This window comes from Mus caroli, unplaced genomic scaffold, assembly GCF_978045245.1.
Source record: "Mus caroli unplaced genomic scaffold, Mus_caroli_1 scaffold_3, whole genome shotgun sequence".
NCBI lineage: Eukaryota > Metazoa > Chordata > Mammalia > Rodentia > Muridae > Mus > Mus caroli.
Window position 1 is genome coordinate 125091903 of NW_028227258.1, and position 14817 is coordinate 125106719.

Here is a 14817-nt window from a genome sequence, read left to right on the forward strand (position 1 = left end):
TGGACAGGTTGAAGCTCATATACATGACGAGCTCATTCCAATAACCAAAGGTAGTATTTACTTATATGACTGTAAGAAATAGTCACTAATGAGACCTGAACTTTAAAATGCAGATTTAGTTTTACTAAATGACAGTTTAATGATCTCATTTAAAATTACTAAGCATAGCCTACATACTTTAAAAATTTTACTTTTTACGGACTATAATTTTATAAGTGATTTGATAACATTTTAATGAATTTGATTTAATAATTTAAGAAAACTCTTCTATATTATGCTATACATATCATTTACTAAGCATTCTTAAATTTTAAATTCTTATGTCATCAGTTTATCTGAATTTGTTTCATAGTTTTACTTATAAAACAGGGATAAGATAGGTATTATCAAAAGGGAAAAATACAAGTTTCTCATGTTGGCTTATAGTCACAGTCATGTAGTCTAAGAAAAGAAAGCTTAAAAAATTAACAAAGATGCCTAAGAGCAAATATACCTAGTCCTCCTGATCCAGATGTAAGACCAGAAACAGTGGATTTTTGCTTCCCAGCACCGTAGGGGTGAAACACATACAGGGAGAAGTCAGACATGCATGCAGTGAAGCTCAGGCCCGATGAACTGCTGCTGGACCCAGTCAGATCCGACTGGCTGCTGCTGTGTCGACTTCGGCCAAGTGGGCTGCCTAATCCTGAAGAGCCTGTAAATGAGACATTGCAGCATCATCAGCCACAGGGAAGTCTACAAGGACAAACATGCTCTCTCTCAAAAGCCAAACATAAGGCTATTTGGTAAAATTTTGAATTCAAGTTAACTGTACAAAAAACCAGGTCCTAAGCCCGAGTGACACCTTCCAAATCTGAAGGATGATTTCCCATTAACAGTTTTCATGCTTCTCTGGAACTGGCGTTTAGGAGTTCAAAGATGTTAAGCCACCTTACTTTTTGCTTTATTGAGTTCCACTTGGCCATTCTAACATTTTAAATCAAATTATTCTTTCTAGAAAGAAGGGTCTTCAGATTGGCCAGATATCTGCACACTGCTCCTGCTTTCCCCACTGTCTTCCAGTTAGAGATCCAATACTGAAAGGCATGTGCTGCCCTTGGCTAAGAACTGCTGTTTACACAAGTCTACTGTCACTCCCCACTCAAACTAGCCAACACTGCACTCTCACTTACATTTGTATGGTTTCTATATGATTTGTAGCACAGAGCTTTCAGTGAGGAAGAAGTGCTAGAAATCAAGAAATCCTCAACTGTACTTTATAATCAAATCTTTAACGAAACAAAGGAGGTAGACAGCAAAATTTACCATTTAAAAATACAAGTGCTACTTGGCAAAATTTGATAAGGATAGACCTTCATAAAAGCATATCTTTTATTTCCAGTTGCAAAACTCTTTGTTCCTAAAATGTATAGTCCAATATGACACAAACACTCAAAAGTACATGGATGCATGAACTATTAGTATTCTTATTATAGTGCTTCTAGTGGCATGCAAGCTGAAGCTGTAATGCTATCTAATTACTGTTGAGGTAAACATATAAATTAAAGAGGACTCATATTCTACTAACATGAAATATACTTACAACTTTGGTCTACTATAGATTTTTTTCTTACAAATGTCACAATTTTTAATATCCTGCTTTTCTATTTAAAATATAGATGAATAACTATTAAGAACAGTACTTGGCCTTGCACCAGGTGGCTTAACATCTCTATACCTGGCATTCCAGCTTTGCTAGCAGAGGCCTTTGCTCCGGTCTGAGGAGCATTACTGCCAGGGGATACGGTCTCTGCAGGGTATGTAGTCCCCAAAGTTTCCAGTTCTCCTCGGTTTGAAGAAAATACCAAGTCCAGAGATGGTAGCTTCAGCATGCATTCTACTCTTGATACTGGCAAACAGCTAAATTTGATCTGTGAAGGCTAAAGTGTAGAAAGGAGGGGGAAAAAGATTTTAAGAACTTAATAGTTAAAAGAAATATGTAATTTTTTAACATACACAACTAAATATGTTTAATCATCTGACATTTAAAAGAAATTAAATTTAATGCCAGAACTCATAAAAAGAAAAGGATGACATAGAACCAAAGTGTATTAACAGGAAGGAACAATCTTTATGAAGCTAAATATTATAGTATAGGACTCACTCTAAGGGGTTGTAGGGGAGGAGGATTATTGCAAGTTCAAGGCCAACCTAGGGTATATGCCACCCTGGGCTACAGAGTTTGAGATATTGTCTACAACCAAGTATTTGAACATCCACTGACATTTGGATAATTCAGAACCTTAAACATATTCATGTCCACACTATGTTTTGTTAAGAGTCAGATCTTTTAAAGGAGGTAATCACATGTTAAAACATTAAGTACTGCTGTGTTAGTAACAAAAGTTTTTATAAACTCTTAAGTACTTAGTATATTTTCATCAGACTTTTAACATAAGCTAGTACAAAACTCCAGCGTCTCAGACTAATGATCTTCTGGACAAACTGTTTCTGTAGAAAATTGCTGCAATAAATGATACCAGCACTTTTCTTATTTTTACAGACTGATTTAAACATTTTATCTGACTGGTAATCTGAACTTAAATTTTGGATACAGGCATCTTTCTAATCCTCTTTAACAAATGGATTAAGTCAAAGGATAATATATATTCCTAAAAGTGCATTGATAAGATTGAATTAAATAAGAAAATATTTTAAAATTATACAACTTTTACACAAACTCCTTAAAAGATACTATTGTATCTTAATTATATGGTAAATCCATCCAGAAAGTGTAATGGTGAGAGTAAATGGTACCATACTAATAAAAAGATAAAATGCTTTCAAAAGGTTTAAACTTAAATATTTTAATTTTGTTTCATAGAAGATTAAAAACCCAAAATGGAAACTGATCGGAATAGTAAATTCATACAAATTTTTACATATACTTCTCAGGACTTAGCAAACTTCCAAGCCATTGTAGAGATATCAAACATTCATGAGATTATGATTCAGAAAAATCTGAAAGGAAATAATGTTAAAATTTAAAATCAAATATTTTCTTTATGGAGTAACAACACACCTCACCTGAACTCGCACATAAACCACAACGTCCACAGGGAAGGAAGAGTATGCAGATGTTGAAGATGACACTAGGGATGTTGTTGATTCTTCCATAGGATCTGGGATGTCAAAATGCCCCATATCTTCATCTTGTGAGCTGACCGCTGTTACAATATTTAGTTTCAAGTCTTATATCAAGGGCAAATCACGGGAAAATCCTTATTCCTAACTAGTATTGATATAAGATGCATCAACAACAGAAACTTGCTTTCAAGTCTGTCAGGCTACATATCCTTACCTACTCAAATCTCATGTTCATTTCCCCAAATTCAATCTTCCCACCACAGCACACACTATACACAGAAAACAGCACTTATGCCATGCCCACAAATAGAGTCCAGCACAAGAAACACATTAATATGGGACATACAATCACTAGTGCTGTCACTATCAAGCTGTAACCTTGACAAGTAATATGGCTTTACCACAGCTTGGATTCTCTACCTCCGAATAAGACTGAAATACCTCCCTGGTTCTTCTCCAGTTTTGTTCTGTTTTGTTTTTTTTAATTTTATTTTATTTTTAATTTATTTTTTTACATTCCATATTCCACTCCCCGCCTCTCCCATCCACCTTCCAACTGCTCCACATCCCACACCTCCTTTTTACTGCACCCCGTCTCCACGTGGATGCCCCCACGCCCACCCCACCTGACCTCTAGTTTCTTGAGGGTTAGGTTTATCATCTCTGAGTGAACACAGACCTGTAAGTCCTCTACTGTATGTGCGTTGAGGGTTTGATATAGGAATATATAACAACATGTAATAGCACCGAGAAACTCTATGAAATAAGACCTAAAGTCAGAATGCACATGTGGAGAGTACTGACCTGTATAATTCCTTTCGATTGGTGTAATTGGGATAGTTTCCAGAGCCTTTTCAAGAAAGTCCAATAGACAAGGACTAATAACCATTTCTTCTGGTAATGACTGCAGTGCTACCCAGGCATAGAGCTTGGCAGTTTTTACTCCTCCACTTCCTTTTCCTTTAGCTAGAATATTGATAAATGTGATGCACTGAATGGAACTCAATAAAATGTCCCAACAAAATATGACCAGTTAATGAGAAGTTAGAATTGTATGACAACTTAATTAAGTGAAGTACTTTATCTAAGACAACAAGACAAAAGAGTAAAAATAGGATAGAAATGATACATAAATGTTAGACTAAATATTATTAATGTTTGTGATACTATGTTTATTCTTACTTGTGCTTGGTCACACACTATGTTCCAAATTATCAACTTTACACTTGTTTGGCTGGTACTAGTCCATTTGTTCACTTAAAAAAATAGAAAATCTCAACTAATATGAATTAGTGGGAAGTGAAGGAAAGGTATCACAGCTTTTGGATTTCCTATGCTTAATATGTACATACTGATAATAATGCTTTACATAGGAGACCATGACTCATTCATTCTTCCTAGTCAAGTACTTATGCTTCATAAAATGCATTAAAGTACCCAACAAAGTCATTGCTAACTTTGTTTTCGATCTCCAATTTGAAAATTAGTTGTATAAATATAGGAAAGTGCCCCAAATCTATACTCCCTAACTTTCTCCATTTATACAATGGAATACTAGTATGTGCCTCATTCTTAATGGATCTAGCTATACTATGTCAATTGAAAAGCAGTAAGCACTAGCTAGGCATTATTGTCATAATTCTTTATTGACTACTTTAAAGGGCTTATATATCATGGGAAATTTCTAAACAAAACGTCTTTAATAATTCTTGCCTAGTTCTTACAATCCCTATGTTAGACATTCATGTGTGTGTGTGTAACGTATCATGCATGTGCTAAGATATGCATTTCCCAGATGCTTTCCAAGAATCCTTGCTGGCTTTCAATGGCCTGTATAATCAGTAAGAAACTGTAAATGTAGTAATCTGTGACTTTTAAAGCTAAGGTATTAAGCTTTGCAGGTTCGGTCAGCTTTTCTTTTCATCATTCCACCCAAAGGATGTTAACTGTCATGTCATAAAAATATTCCCAACTCAGTGGTGATATCCACATGGGGTGGAATTAGGGCACCAGTAAGCCATTCACATGACTAGAACATGATGGAAGATCTTTCTAGTACAGTCAAGTATTCAAGTGACCTAGCCAGCATCTTAGCTTCAACGTAGAAACTCTTCTTGGTATTTTTGTTTAACATTTGTTTGTTTGTTCGTTTTTCAATAGGCAACGTGATTAAGGCTGAAAGTTTTGGATAATAGTTTAGGTCACAACAAATAATAACTGCAAATAATACCAGTGTGCTCATATATGTGTAAATTTGATCCCTAACTGATCATAGCTTCCAAACTTGAACCACATGAACTACCCTCTGGCAAATATACATTGTTCTAAAAATGTGGTATATTTATTAAGAACATGCTAACATAATAAAAATATAAGAAAGAATCTAAAGTAGTCCTATACTTTCACATATGGATTTTATATAGTCATTATTGGCAATCCTTTCTTAAACAGAGGAATTAAAGAATCTCAACAGAGAAAGCAAAATAAGAAAATTAAGAAAAACATGACAGAAATAGAGTGTAGTCTCTTAAATACCTGAGGGAATAGGTGGGGGTTGGGGAGGAAGTAAGGTGTTAGTCTTGCTCTGCACAGTGCAAGGTAAAGGAGAAGGAGAAGGAGACGTTGTGCTATCTTTCATACCATACAGCTTGGACTCTTTGGAGAGGGTTCTAGGCAAGGACGATCCTCTGGAGGCGTTAGGTGATTCAGTCTTTAGTGTCTTAGAATTGTAATGCAGCTGTATTAAAGAAAAATGAAAATAAAAGTAAAAATTTTGCAGATGAGGAAATACCATGAAACAGAAGATGTAGCTGGGAGGAATACTGGCTTGGAAGCCTGAGGAAGACTCAGCTTCTGCTTGTAAGTCAGCTGTGAGGGGCTGGGAAGTACTTGATTTTTTCATTTTTAAAATTAAAGAGCTTAATCCAAATTGTCTTTAAAGTTTTTTAAGCTTAATGGTCTAAAATTCAATAATTTTAGAAATTAAAAAAATACATTATTGCTTATTGAAATTATAGATGGAAACGTTTAGCAAGCCTACTGTGAATAAATGGTGAGCCACAATTTAGATATTCTTATATTCAGACTATGACTATATTAGATTAAGTCAGAAAATTTTATCTTTTACAAAATAAGCAAAAGAAAAATATCTAGTAGAAAATAAACTGTTAATATTTTAGTCTCTTATTCTAAACAATTCAGTTTTTACCTTGACATCTACTCCAGGAATGTAAAATACTGTTGTTTCTAAGTCACTGGGCTTTGTCTGTAGAGAGGATGGCACTTTCTTGCCAGTCATTAAATGGGTAGTTGAAGCATAATTCGTTTGAAATTTTTTCTTTTTTGAAGGAGAATCTTGATCTAAACTCCTAGAACTTCTATCATAACTCCTATAGGAAAAAAAAAAAGGGGGGGGGAAGTGAATTAAAAAAATCAAATTCAAAATATTTTAAAAAGAAATCATTTAAGAAAAGGACAGAACTTCTAGTTAGACTGGTTAATGTCTGAAAGGAATGATAATGTTATATGCCTTAAACCTAGCTATCTCTATTTATTGGTGTGAGTATTCTTTCTTTCTTGGTGACAGTCATGGTAAGAAGAGCAGGCATTTTCCTGCCTCTGCCTTCTGAATGCTGGAATTACAAGTGTGCCATGCACAGCTGCTTTACTCCTTTCTAAGTTCATACCTGCTTCACTTAAACATAATAGGATGAACCAAGTACAGGCAAACATAGCAGTCTGTTATCGTTCAATTAAAATAGTCTACCAGTCATTCTTTAGGCACCATTATTACTCTTATAAGATACTATACTTGTCTAAAGTATTTTTTTATTCTCTCATTTTATAAAAATTTCATTGACTGATCATTAAAATACTTTATTTTAGACATATAAAAATAAAGGGAATGAGATAGGAAATCTTCAATATCTGTTTCAACAGTTGTTACATTCTGCCATTCTTATCTACATTTTTATCCTTTCACTCACTAGGAACTGTCATTTACTTTCATAAGCAATTTTTTTGACCAGAAAAGAAGGAAAAAAGGAGAAGAAATATTCAAAAAAAGAGCTGAGGAAATGGCTCAGGCAGGACTGCATTTCCAATAGCAACCATGAGAACCCGAGTTTGAGATACACAGCCTTGGAAAATAAATCATGGTGACACGCACCCGTAATCCTAGTACTGGGTGGGTCTAAATAGGAAGACACTTCATGCTCTCTGGTCAGCCACCTTGCCTAGAAGGTGAGCTCTCAGATGGTGAAAGACCCTGTTTCAGAAAACACAGTGGACATCATCTGAGAGTCAATAACCCAGGTTGATTCTGATCTCCATACACAAAAGCACACACATGCATTTACACTAGAGCATACACATTGCACATACCCATACCCCTCAAATAAGCAAAATCTAATGTTAAGTCTGTTTATGTCATCATTAATGGTAATTCTGAAGTTATACCCTGAATTTCCATTTAGCTAGGCCCTATTTGTGTTCAATTTAGGCAGGTCTTATTTGTGTTCAATTTAGGTAGGCCCTATTTGCATAACTGCTTCCAGTCTTTCTTTGTAAACATATCAAAATTCTTAATCAAGAGTCCTGCATTATCCTCAAAACAGAATCTTTTCAATCAATACAAAGAAAGAAATTTGGGTTTGTTCAAAGAATTCCAAAGAATTCTTTACTTATATCTTTGTGTCTGCATGCCTGTACATGTGTGCATGCATGTGTGTGTGTACATGCGCACTACTACGGGGGATTAAATCCTGTGCTTATACAATATATACACACTCTACCAATGAGCTAAAATACCTGGTCTATAGATCTATTTTAATTAACAATTTTACCAGATTCTAAATCAGCTATCTGCTTCTAATTGCCATAGAAGATGTATTTGTTTTAACAAACTGTGTTATGCAAATGAATACTGTAACTTCAACCACTTACTTTTAAATTTTGCGGTGTTGGATGGGGAACGTTTGTGATAAATCATGATATATGGACACTGTTTCTAACTAATGAACCCCATATAACTTTCCAGCTGCCTCTTACCTTCTTAAGCTTATGTCATCATGCTCCTGAAGAAGGGTAGTGGGGTGAAGAACACATTTTCCACTGTCAATTTCAACTCGTATATCAAGTTCAAAGTCAATATTTCTCTCAGTAGCTGTGCCACTAAGACTTCGATTGACTGGAGTTGTAGGCCAGCGTTCAGTAAGTAGCTGATGAACAGCAGCAAAGCCTGTTGCTTTCTTCCGAGAGGTATGTCTGCAGAAAACATGGAATTACTCATTATAGTAAATTGAAGTCTGCTTAGTGAACTATTTCCCAGTGTTATATGAATAAGTCTTTAAAGAAATTTTCTTAATTTATAAGTTCATAGAAAGTACTCAACCAGCTAATACTAACTAAGGTCAAAGAAGAACAGATATCTCATGATTCTTTGAAACTCAAAAATCACAGAAGCAAAGAAAGGAATGATGTAGGTACCGTAAGGAACTGCCAACAAACACCATTAAGTCTCATTTACTCAGGACAGGCTCTAGAAAACCTGCTGTGCCACCCTTGCCACAGAGGAAGGTGCTGCACTACCCATTCAGACAGCCCAGGAAGGGCACATCTCATGCTCAATGTTCTTCACAAAAGAAAACATAAAAATGACCAAGCTGGACACTTGGAAAAGATCACAAAATCCGACATTCTGTCCAGTGGAAGCAACTGTCTGACTCAGAGGGCTACTGTTAAAAAGAATGCACAGGCTGGAGAGATGGCTCAGCAGTTAAAAGCACTGATTACTTTCCAGAGGACGTGGGTCCAATTCCCAGCACCTACATGACAGCTCACAGCCATAAGAAATTCTAGTTCCAGAGATCTGACACCAACTTCTAGACCCTGCAGAAGTGCACACACGCTCAGACACTTAGAAAAGGGAGGGTAATTTACACTGACAGAATTGAGAAGATTACAAACAACAAATGCTAAACACTTGTGCTGGAAGACAAACATTTTGAGAATTCTATACTCAATGCTATAATCAAATGAGCACATAAAAGTTACTCATATTTTGAAACATTTAAGATTTGAATTTTAATTTTTCTTTGAAAGCTACCTGAAGCTATATTTCAGTAAGTAAAGGAATAGGCCAAATATGCTAATATGAAAGGTTCCAAAGCAATTTGTTGTACTCTGCAGAAAGGGTGCAGGAACGCTCTAAGCACAGTAAGAGACTGAGATGGCAACAGTGGAAACTCTTAATCTTGCTGCCACAGTTGCAGTGGATCAGGCTTTAGAAGCAGGTAAATTTGAAAGGTCCTTCTAGCTCCTCATGAGGGCACATTTCTCAGTAAGACTTCATGTATATGTAGATAGATAGATCTACCTATCTATCCATCTGCCTTTTATTTCATTAACACTCTATTCTCATTTCTTCCAAGAATGATTTAAAATCCCCATCCACTGATACACACTTCCCTCTACTATTCCTATTTCCTCAACTGTATGATATCTTTCAGTGTCTCCAATTATTTTTATTAAGCCCAGGAGCAATATTGTTCTTTCCTATATCATAGCCTATAACCGTATCTCTATTTTTGTTTTATTGTATTGACAAGTATTATCATGGAGAAATAATTAGAGCAATATAAATAAACCTATTTATATTTAGAAGAAAACAGCACCATATAAAGTTAAATCACATTAGAAATTATGGCTAGGTATAATATTACTTACATATTAACACTTTTTTGCTAATTTATTATTGATATCATGATTTTATATTTAAAACAACGCCACATATAGCCCAGGCTGGAGTAGAGCCTGCCATGTAGTTCAGGAGGACCTTAAACTCCTAATCCTCCTGCCTCCATCTCTGAACTGCTGGGGTGATAGGAATGGGACATCATGCTTAGCTTGTTAAATATGAGGCTGGATAGTATACCTTAGGCTCACTTCTAGATTCTGACTTACCACCTAAAGATCTTACAGTAAATAGCTACTCACGAGGGTTTCCTGTAAATATAGAATCTTTCCCTCTCACGGTCTTCATCCTTTTCATCCTTCTCAGAGTCTTCACTGGTAGAAGACAGACTGTCGTCCCTTCGGCCATCTTCTGACTGGAAAGGAACACTTGGTGAAAAGCCACCTGTGGTTTTGGGAGAGCTGAACACTGAACACGATCCTTCACTATTTGATGAATAATGTGATGGACCTTCAATTGTTACTGACAAAAGATCCAGTTCTGTCTCCTCTGGAAACTGATTACAAAAAAGAAAATATAAATCAGGTTGTTTTTCAAGTTCTCTCTCAATTAAAAAGAGAAAAACTAAAAATATGAAAGATGTAAGTCTAAACATTTTAGAAGCTCTGAGTTGATTTCCTCACTGTGACCTGAAAGAAAGGTCAGACTCTTCAACATATGAAATGGCATACCAAGGAAGGAAACGGTCAAACCACAGCCGTTTGGTTTGTACCACTGACACGCGAAAAAAAAAAATCACAGTGAAATTTTACTTTATAGGAACATAGAGCATCATATTTTATTAGTACACACAAAGCGGAAGCAGATTACGTGTAAAGAAACAAATCTAAATCAGGATGGAAGAACAATTCATGATGAATACAGTGACTGTTAGTAAAGACATTTTTTAGAGGAAGTTTTGTGGACAAATCTTTAAAACTGAACTTTCATGGATTGACAAAAGACATGTAACCAGTTGACAACCTAACCATGCTGTATTTTAAGTAACTAGCTGGAGGCCGCAGTTCCTTTTCCTTCCTTCCTTTCTCTTTTTAGTTTTTCAAGACAGGGTGTCCTTGTGTAGTCCTGGCTGTCCAGGAGCTAACTCTGTAGATCCTATTGGCCTCAAACTCAAGCAAATCTTCTCGCTTCTGCCTCCTAAGTGTGGGGACTAAAGGTGTGTGCCACCACTGAGGGACAAGCCAGTTTTGAAGTGTGTAAAACTTGCTATGAACTGATCTCAGTTTCCCAGATAAACAGTGCTGCTCCAGTGTCATCTGAAAATGAGTAGCCCTGATAAAATGCAGTTGGCAAGATAATTTAATTTACTATTAATAAGTAGTAGATGCTACTGTGAGATTCATGGTAAAACAAATATTTGTAGAAATCAGGTATTTTTTTCCCTTAAAATGATAAATGAGTAAATGAATAGATTTTTTTCAGAACATCTTTCAACTTTTAAAGTTGACAAATTTTTGTAAAAGATAATCTCACTGCTTGATATTTATTTTTATATGAAATCATATATCCATAATCTATTTTCCAGTTAGCAACTGCCAAGTCTAATATCTAACCTCATGTTATCCAACTTAAGGTTTTTAAATCAAAAGGAATATACTATGATTTAAAAATAGGACTAGAATTATCTTCAAATATGTATACATTTAATTAATTATGTATGTATGTATGTGTGGAGGGGCAGAGTGCATACATGTACCAAAATATACTTGTGGAGGTCAGAAAACAATTTGAGCTAGCTGGTTTTCTCCTATGTGGATCCTAAGGATTACAATAAGTTGACAAGCTTGGTAGCAAGCACCCTTACTGAAATATCTGGCTCACCAAAAATTGGTACCAGTAAGAATGCTCTGATTATAACTACAGATGTAAAGTACTGGTAGAACACTTGTTTGGTATGTGCGAGGCCTTGGATTCAATCCTCAGTACCACAAAAAAAAACCAACCAACCAAAAAAAAAAAAAAAAACAAAAAAAAACCCCAAAAGTCATTTAACTAGAAAATCCATTTAAATTCATATACATGACTTATTTTCAAGTTTTTTTTTTTGAAAAATGGTAAATCTTTGTCAAACTTAGTATATCACTCATTTTTTTAAAAATTTCTTTTATGTGTATGTGCCTGAGCATATATATTACGCGTAACACATGTGTGCAGGAGCCTACAGAGGTTAGAAGATAGCAGATTCTCTGGAAGTAGAGTTATATATGGTAATGAGGCACCATATGGGTGCTGGGAAGACTCAGGCCTTCCCCAAGAGCAGCAAGTGCTCTTAACTGCTGAGCCATGTCTCCAGGCCCTGTATTACATCCTAATTGCTTTGAGATCAAATACAGTTTAAGTAAACACAGTACAACTATGGGATGTATACTGAGACTTAAATCTGAAAGAATAAAGACAATGAAACATATTTGGAATGATTGCCAGTTTTGTTTTCCTTTTCCTTTTTTGTTTTTTAACTATAATGTAAAAGAAAATTTCTAGGCAAGATTAGATGTCTGGTGCTGTGTGTAGAATATACACATATACACATATCTATATTAATAGTTTATATGTTTAGTTTAATGATACATTCAGGGTAAAATCTAGCTTAAAATGTTAACTGTATTAGTAAGTATTATGTCGCACATTTTCATACTGTTCAGAACATAACAATTTTTAAATGGATCTTTTAAGTTTTATTTTTTGGTGCTAGAGATCAAAATTAGGGTTTTATGCATGATAGCAATTGGTTTATTGGTGAGCAATATCCTTAGTACTGCTTTGATTTAGAGATAAGTTCTCACTAAGTTTTTCAGGTTGAGAATGAGCTTAGTGGCACATGACTATAATCTCAGCCTTGGGAGGCAGAGGCAGGAGGATCAGGAATCAAGGCACTCTTCAGTGACACAGTGGGTTTAGAGTCAGCCTAGGCTACATGAAAACATGCCTTGAAAAACTGAAAATAAAAGGTTTGGTTCACACTTCTTTTTGTCTCAGTCTGTCAAGTAGCTGGAATTACAGGCATATGCCATCAGATTCAGTTCTGAATGTAACATGTAATGAACACTAATGTACTACAGTGACTTAAAAGAATTAGTAGTCAATGATCAATCAGTTTGCTGCTTGGAGTTAGATTTGACTTGTATTTAAAGCAATTAACAAAGATGTTGATTTTAAAATGGTTTACCCCATAGTTAAATGTAAGGAAAAAGAGATTGATTTCAGGATCAAAAAGAGATTGATTTTAGGATCAACAAATTAATAGTAAATGATTTAGTAAACTGCAGTTTTAGAGTTTAAAATTTGGCTTAGTTGATTTGATAAGCTGATTAAAATTACTCACATTTGAAGGTCAAAGTAAAATTAAGCTACATGCAAATATAAAACCCAAATGGGATATTATAAAATACATATTAAAATATAATTCCAACAAACTTAAATATTTATATAAAGTATTTCTGAGGTCTCAGTTTAGCTTGAAAAGAAGACATTTTTAAAGCAAAATTTCAGGGTAGTTTATTAGTTTTAAAGACAAATTTTGTGTTGTTTTCATAAGTACCTGAAAGTACCCTTCCCCTGGAGATCTGGACTGTGGTGAACTTCCCCACACTGTGTTTTTCAACTTAATTAAAATAATAAGAAAAGAAAATAAAATGTGAAAAATAAAGACAATGCGAACAATCCACAAATAAACATTTTAACATAAATTTTAACGTGCTGTAGTGTGCAGCTCTGAAGTTGACCTTCCTTATGCCTTCTACTATTTATATCCCATGCACATTAACACATAAACAAATATTTATTTCACAGTAACAACTGCTTAGAGGACAGTTTAACATGGGTCCTTACTAACAAAAACCATCTAACAAAAAGCCAAACCCAACCCCGTCTAAGAGCACGCAGGTATGGGATCTTCACTGTGCATATACTTGGCCATGTGCATGCAGTGGAGCTCTTATGCGCTGCTTGCTGGTAGTGCAGATACTTCAGCTGTTGCAACCTATCATTGCAGGTGAGCTACCTTTAAAATTATAATATTGCAAGTCTGTAATTTTTAAAAACTACTTAGCACCACAAATTTCTAACAAGTGCTGTCTTTCTTACTGTATCCTGGATGTTGAAGGTTACTCTGGGTCCAGGAGATGCTGCATCCACACGGATTTCTGGGAGCTCATCAGCTTCTCCTATTCGAGAACTGTAAGTAAAATAAAGCAGTTATGATATAAGCATAAATATGCAACAAAAAAGTACAAAACCCCAATATGGTCATTATAAAAAAATCTTATTAATGACATTAACATTCTATTTCTAACTATTAACCTTATCAAATAACTGAAATTTTGGCATGCCATGTATTAACCTTCAACATCTGTAGAAAAGTCTTGTCTCAATTAACTTCAAATTTTCTAAAATTAAACCTATGAAAAAGATTTATGCTTTTTCATTTTGGGGAAGATAGGTTTCTCATGTATCCCAGGCCATCCCTGAATCCACTATGTAGCTGAGACAGAGAATGCTCTTGAGTTCTGACCCCCTTATCTATCCTAAGAGCTAGCTAGCATTACAGGTAGGCACCACCCAATTTGTGTGGTAGGAGGAATTAAAGCCAGGGCTTCATACATGCCAGGCAAACACTCTACCAACCACTCTAGAACCCACCCCAGGAATTCATACATGTTATTTTTATAGTGCTGACTTAATATTCAAATATTAAAATTTTAATGTGTTCCATCATCTTCCCAATTTAATTACTTAGAAAAAAACAACAGTATGCAAATTTTCATTTCTTCATATAGTCTGTAAGGTTATACATAAAGCATACCTAAATAAAATTGCCTTACTAAAATATTCTTACTACACTGAGGAATGAAGGTTTGAGTTTTTCTTAAACCAATGATGTTTACAGAAAGTAACTAGTGATTTCTATTTTACTTATAAGGGTGATTTCTATATTATCA

The 14817-nt window shown here is 35.0% G+C and overlaps 1 protein-coding gene across 13 annotated transcripts in view; it reads right to left on the reverse strand.

The window, feature by feature from the left end:
- Bltp1 (bridge-like lipid transfer protein family member 1) overlaps window positions 1-14817 on the reverse strand; it is a 192252-nt gene that overhangs the window by 18503 nt on the left and 158932 nt on the right. For 7 of the 13 annotated variants that reach the window (XM_029475242.2, XM_085835948.1, XM_029475241.2 and 4 more), the window contains 10 exons: window positions 13964-14054; window positions 13419-13481; window positions 10123-10376; window positions 8176-8391; window positions 6335-6515; window positions 5662-5863; window positions 3931-4092; window positions 3067-3206; window positions 1718-1919; window positions 494-694 (listed from right to left, as the gene is read on the reverse strand). In XM_029475242.2, the coding sequence (XP_029331102.1) occupies window positions 494-694; window positions 1718-1919; window positions 3067-3206; window positions 3931-4092; window positions 5662-5863; window positions 6335-6515; window positions 8176-8391; window positions 10123-10376; window positions 13419-13481; window positions 13964-14054 (1712 nt within the window). Of the gene's footprint in view, window positions 1-493; window positions 695-1717; window positions 1920-3066; window positions 3207-3930; window positions 4211-5661; window positions 5864-6334; window positions 6516-8175; window positions 8392-10122; window positions 10377-13418; window positions 13482-13963; window positions 14055-14817 lie in introns of those variants that run through there. The other 6 variants (XM_029475248.2, XM_029475244.2, XM_029475245.2 and 3 more) reach the window with 5 other exon arrangements.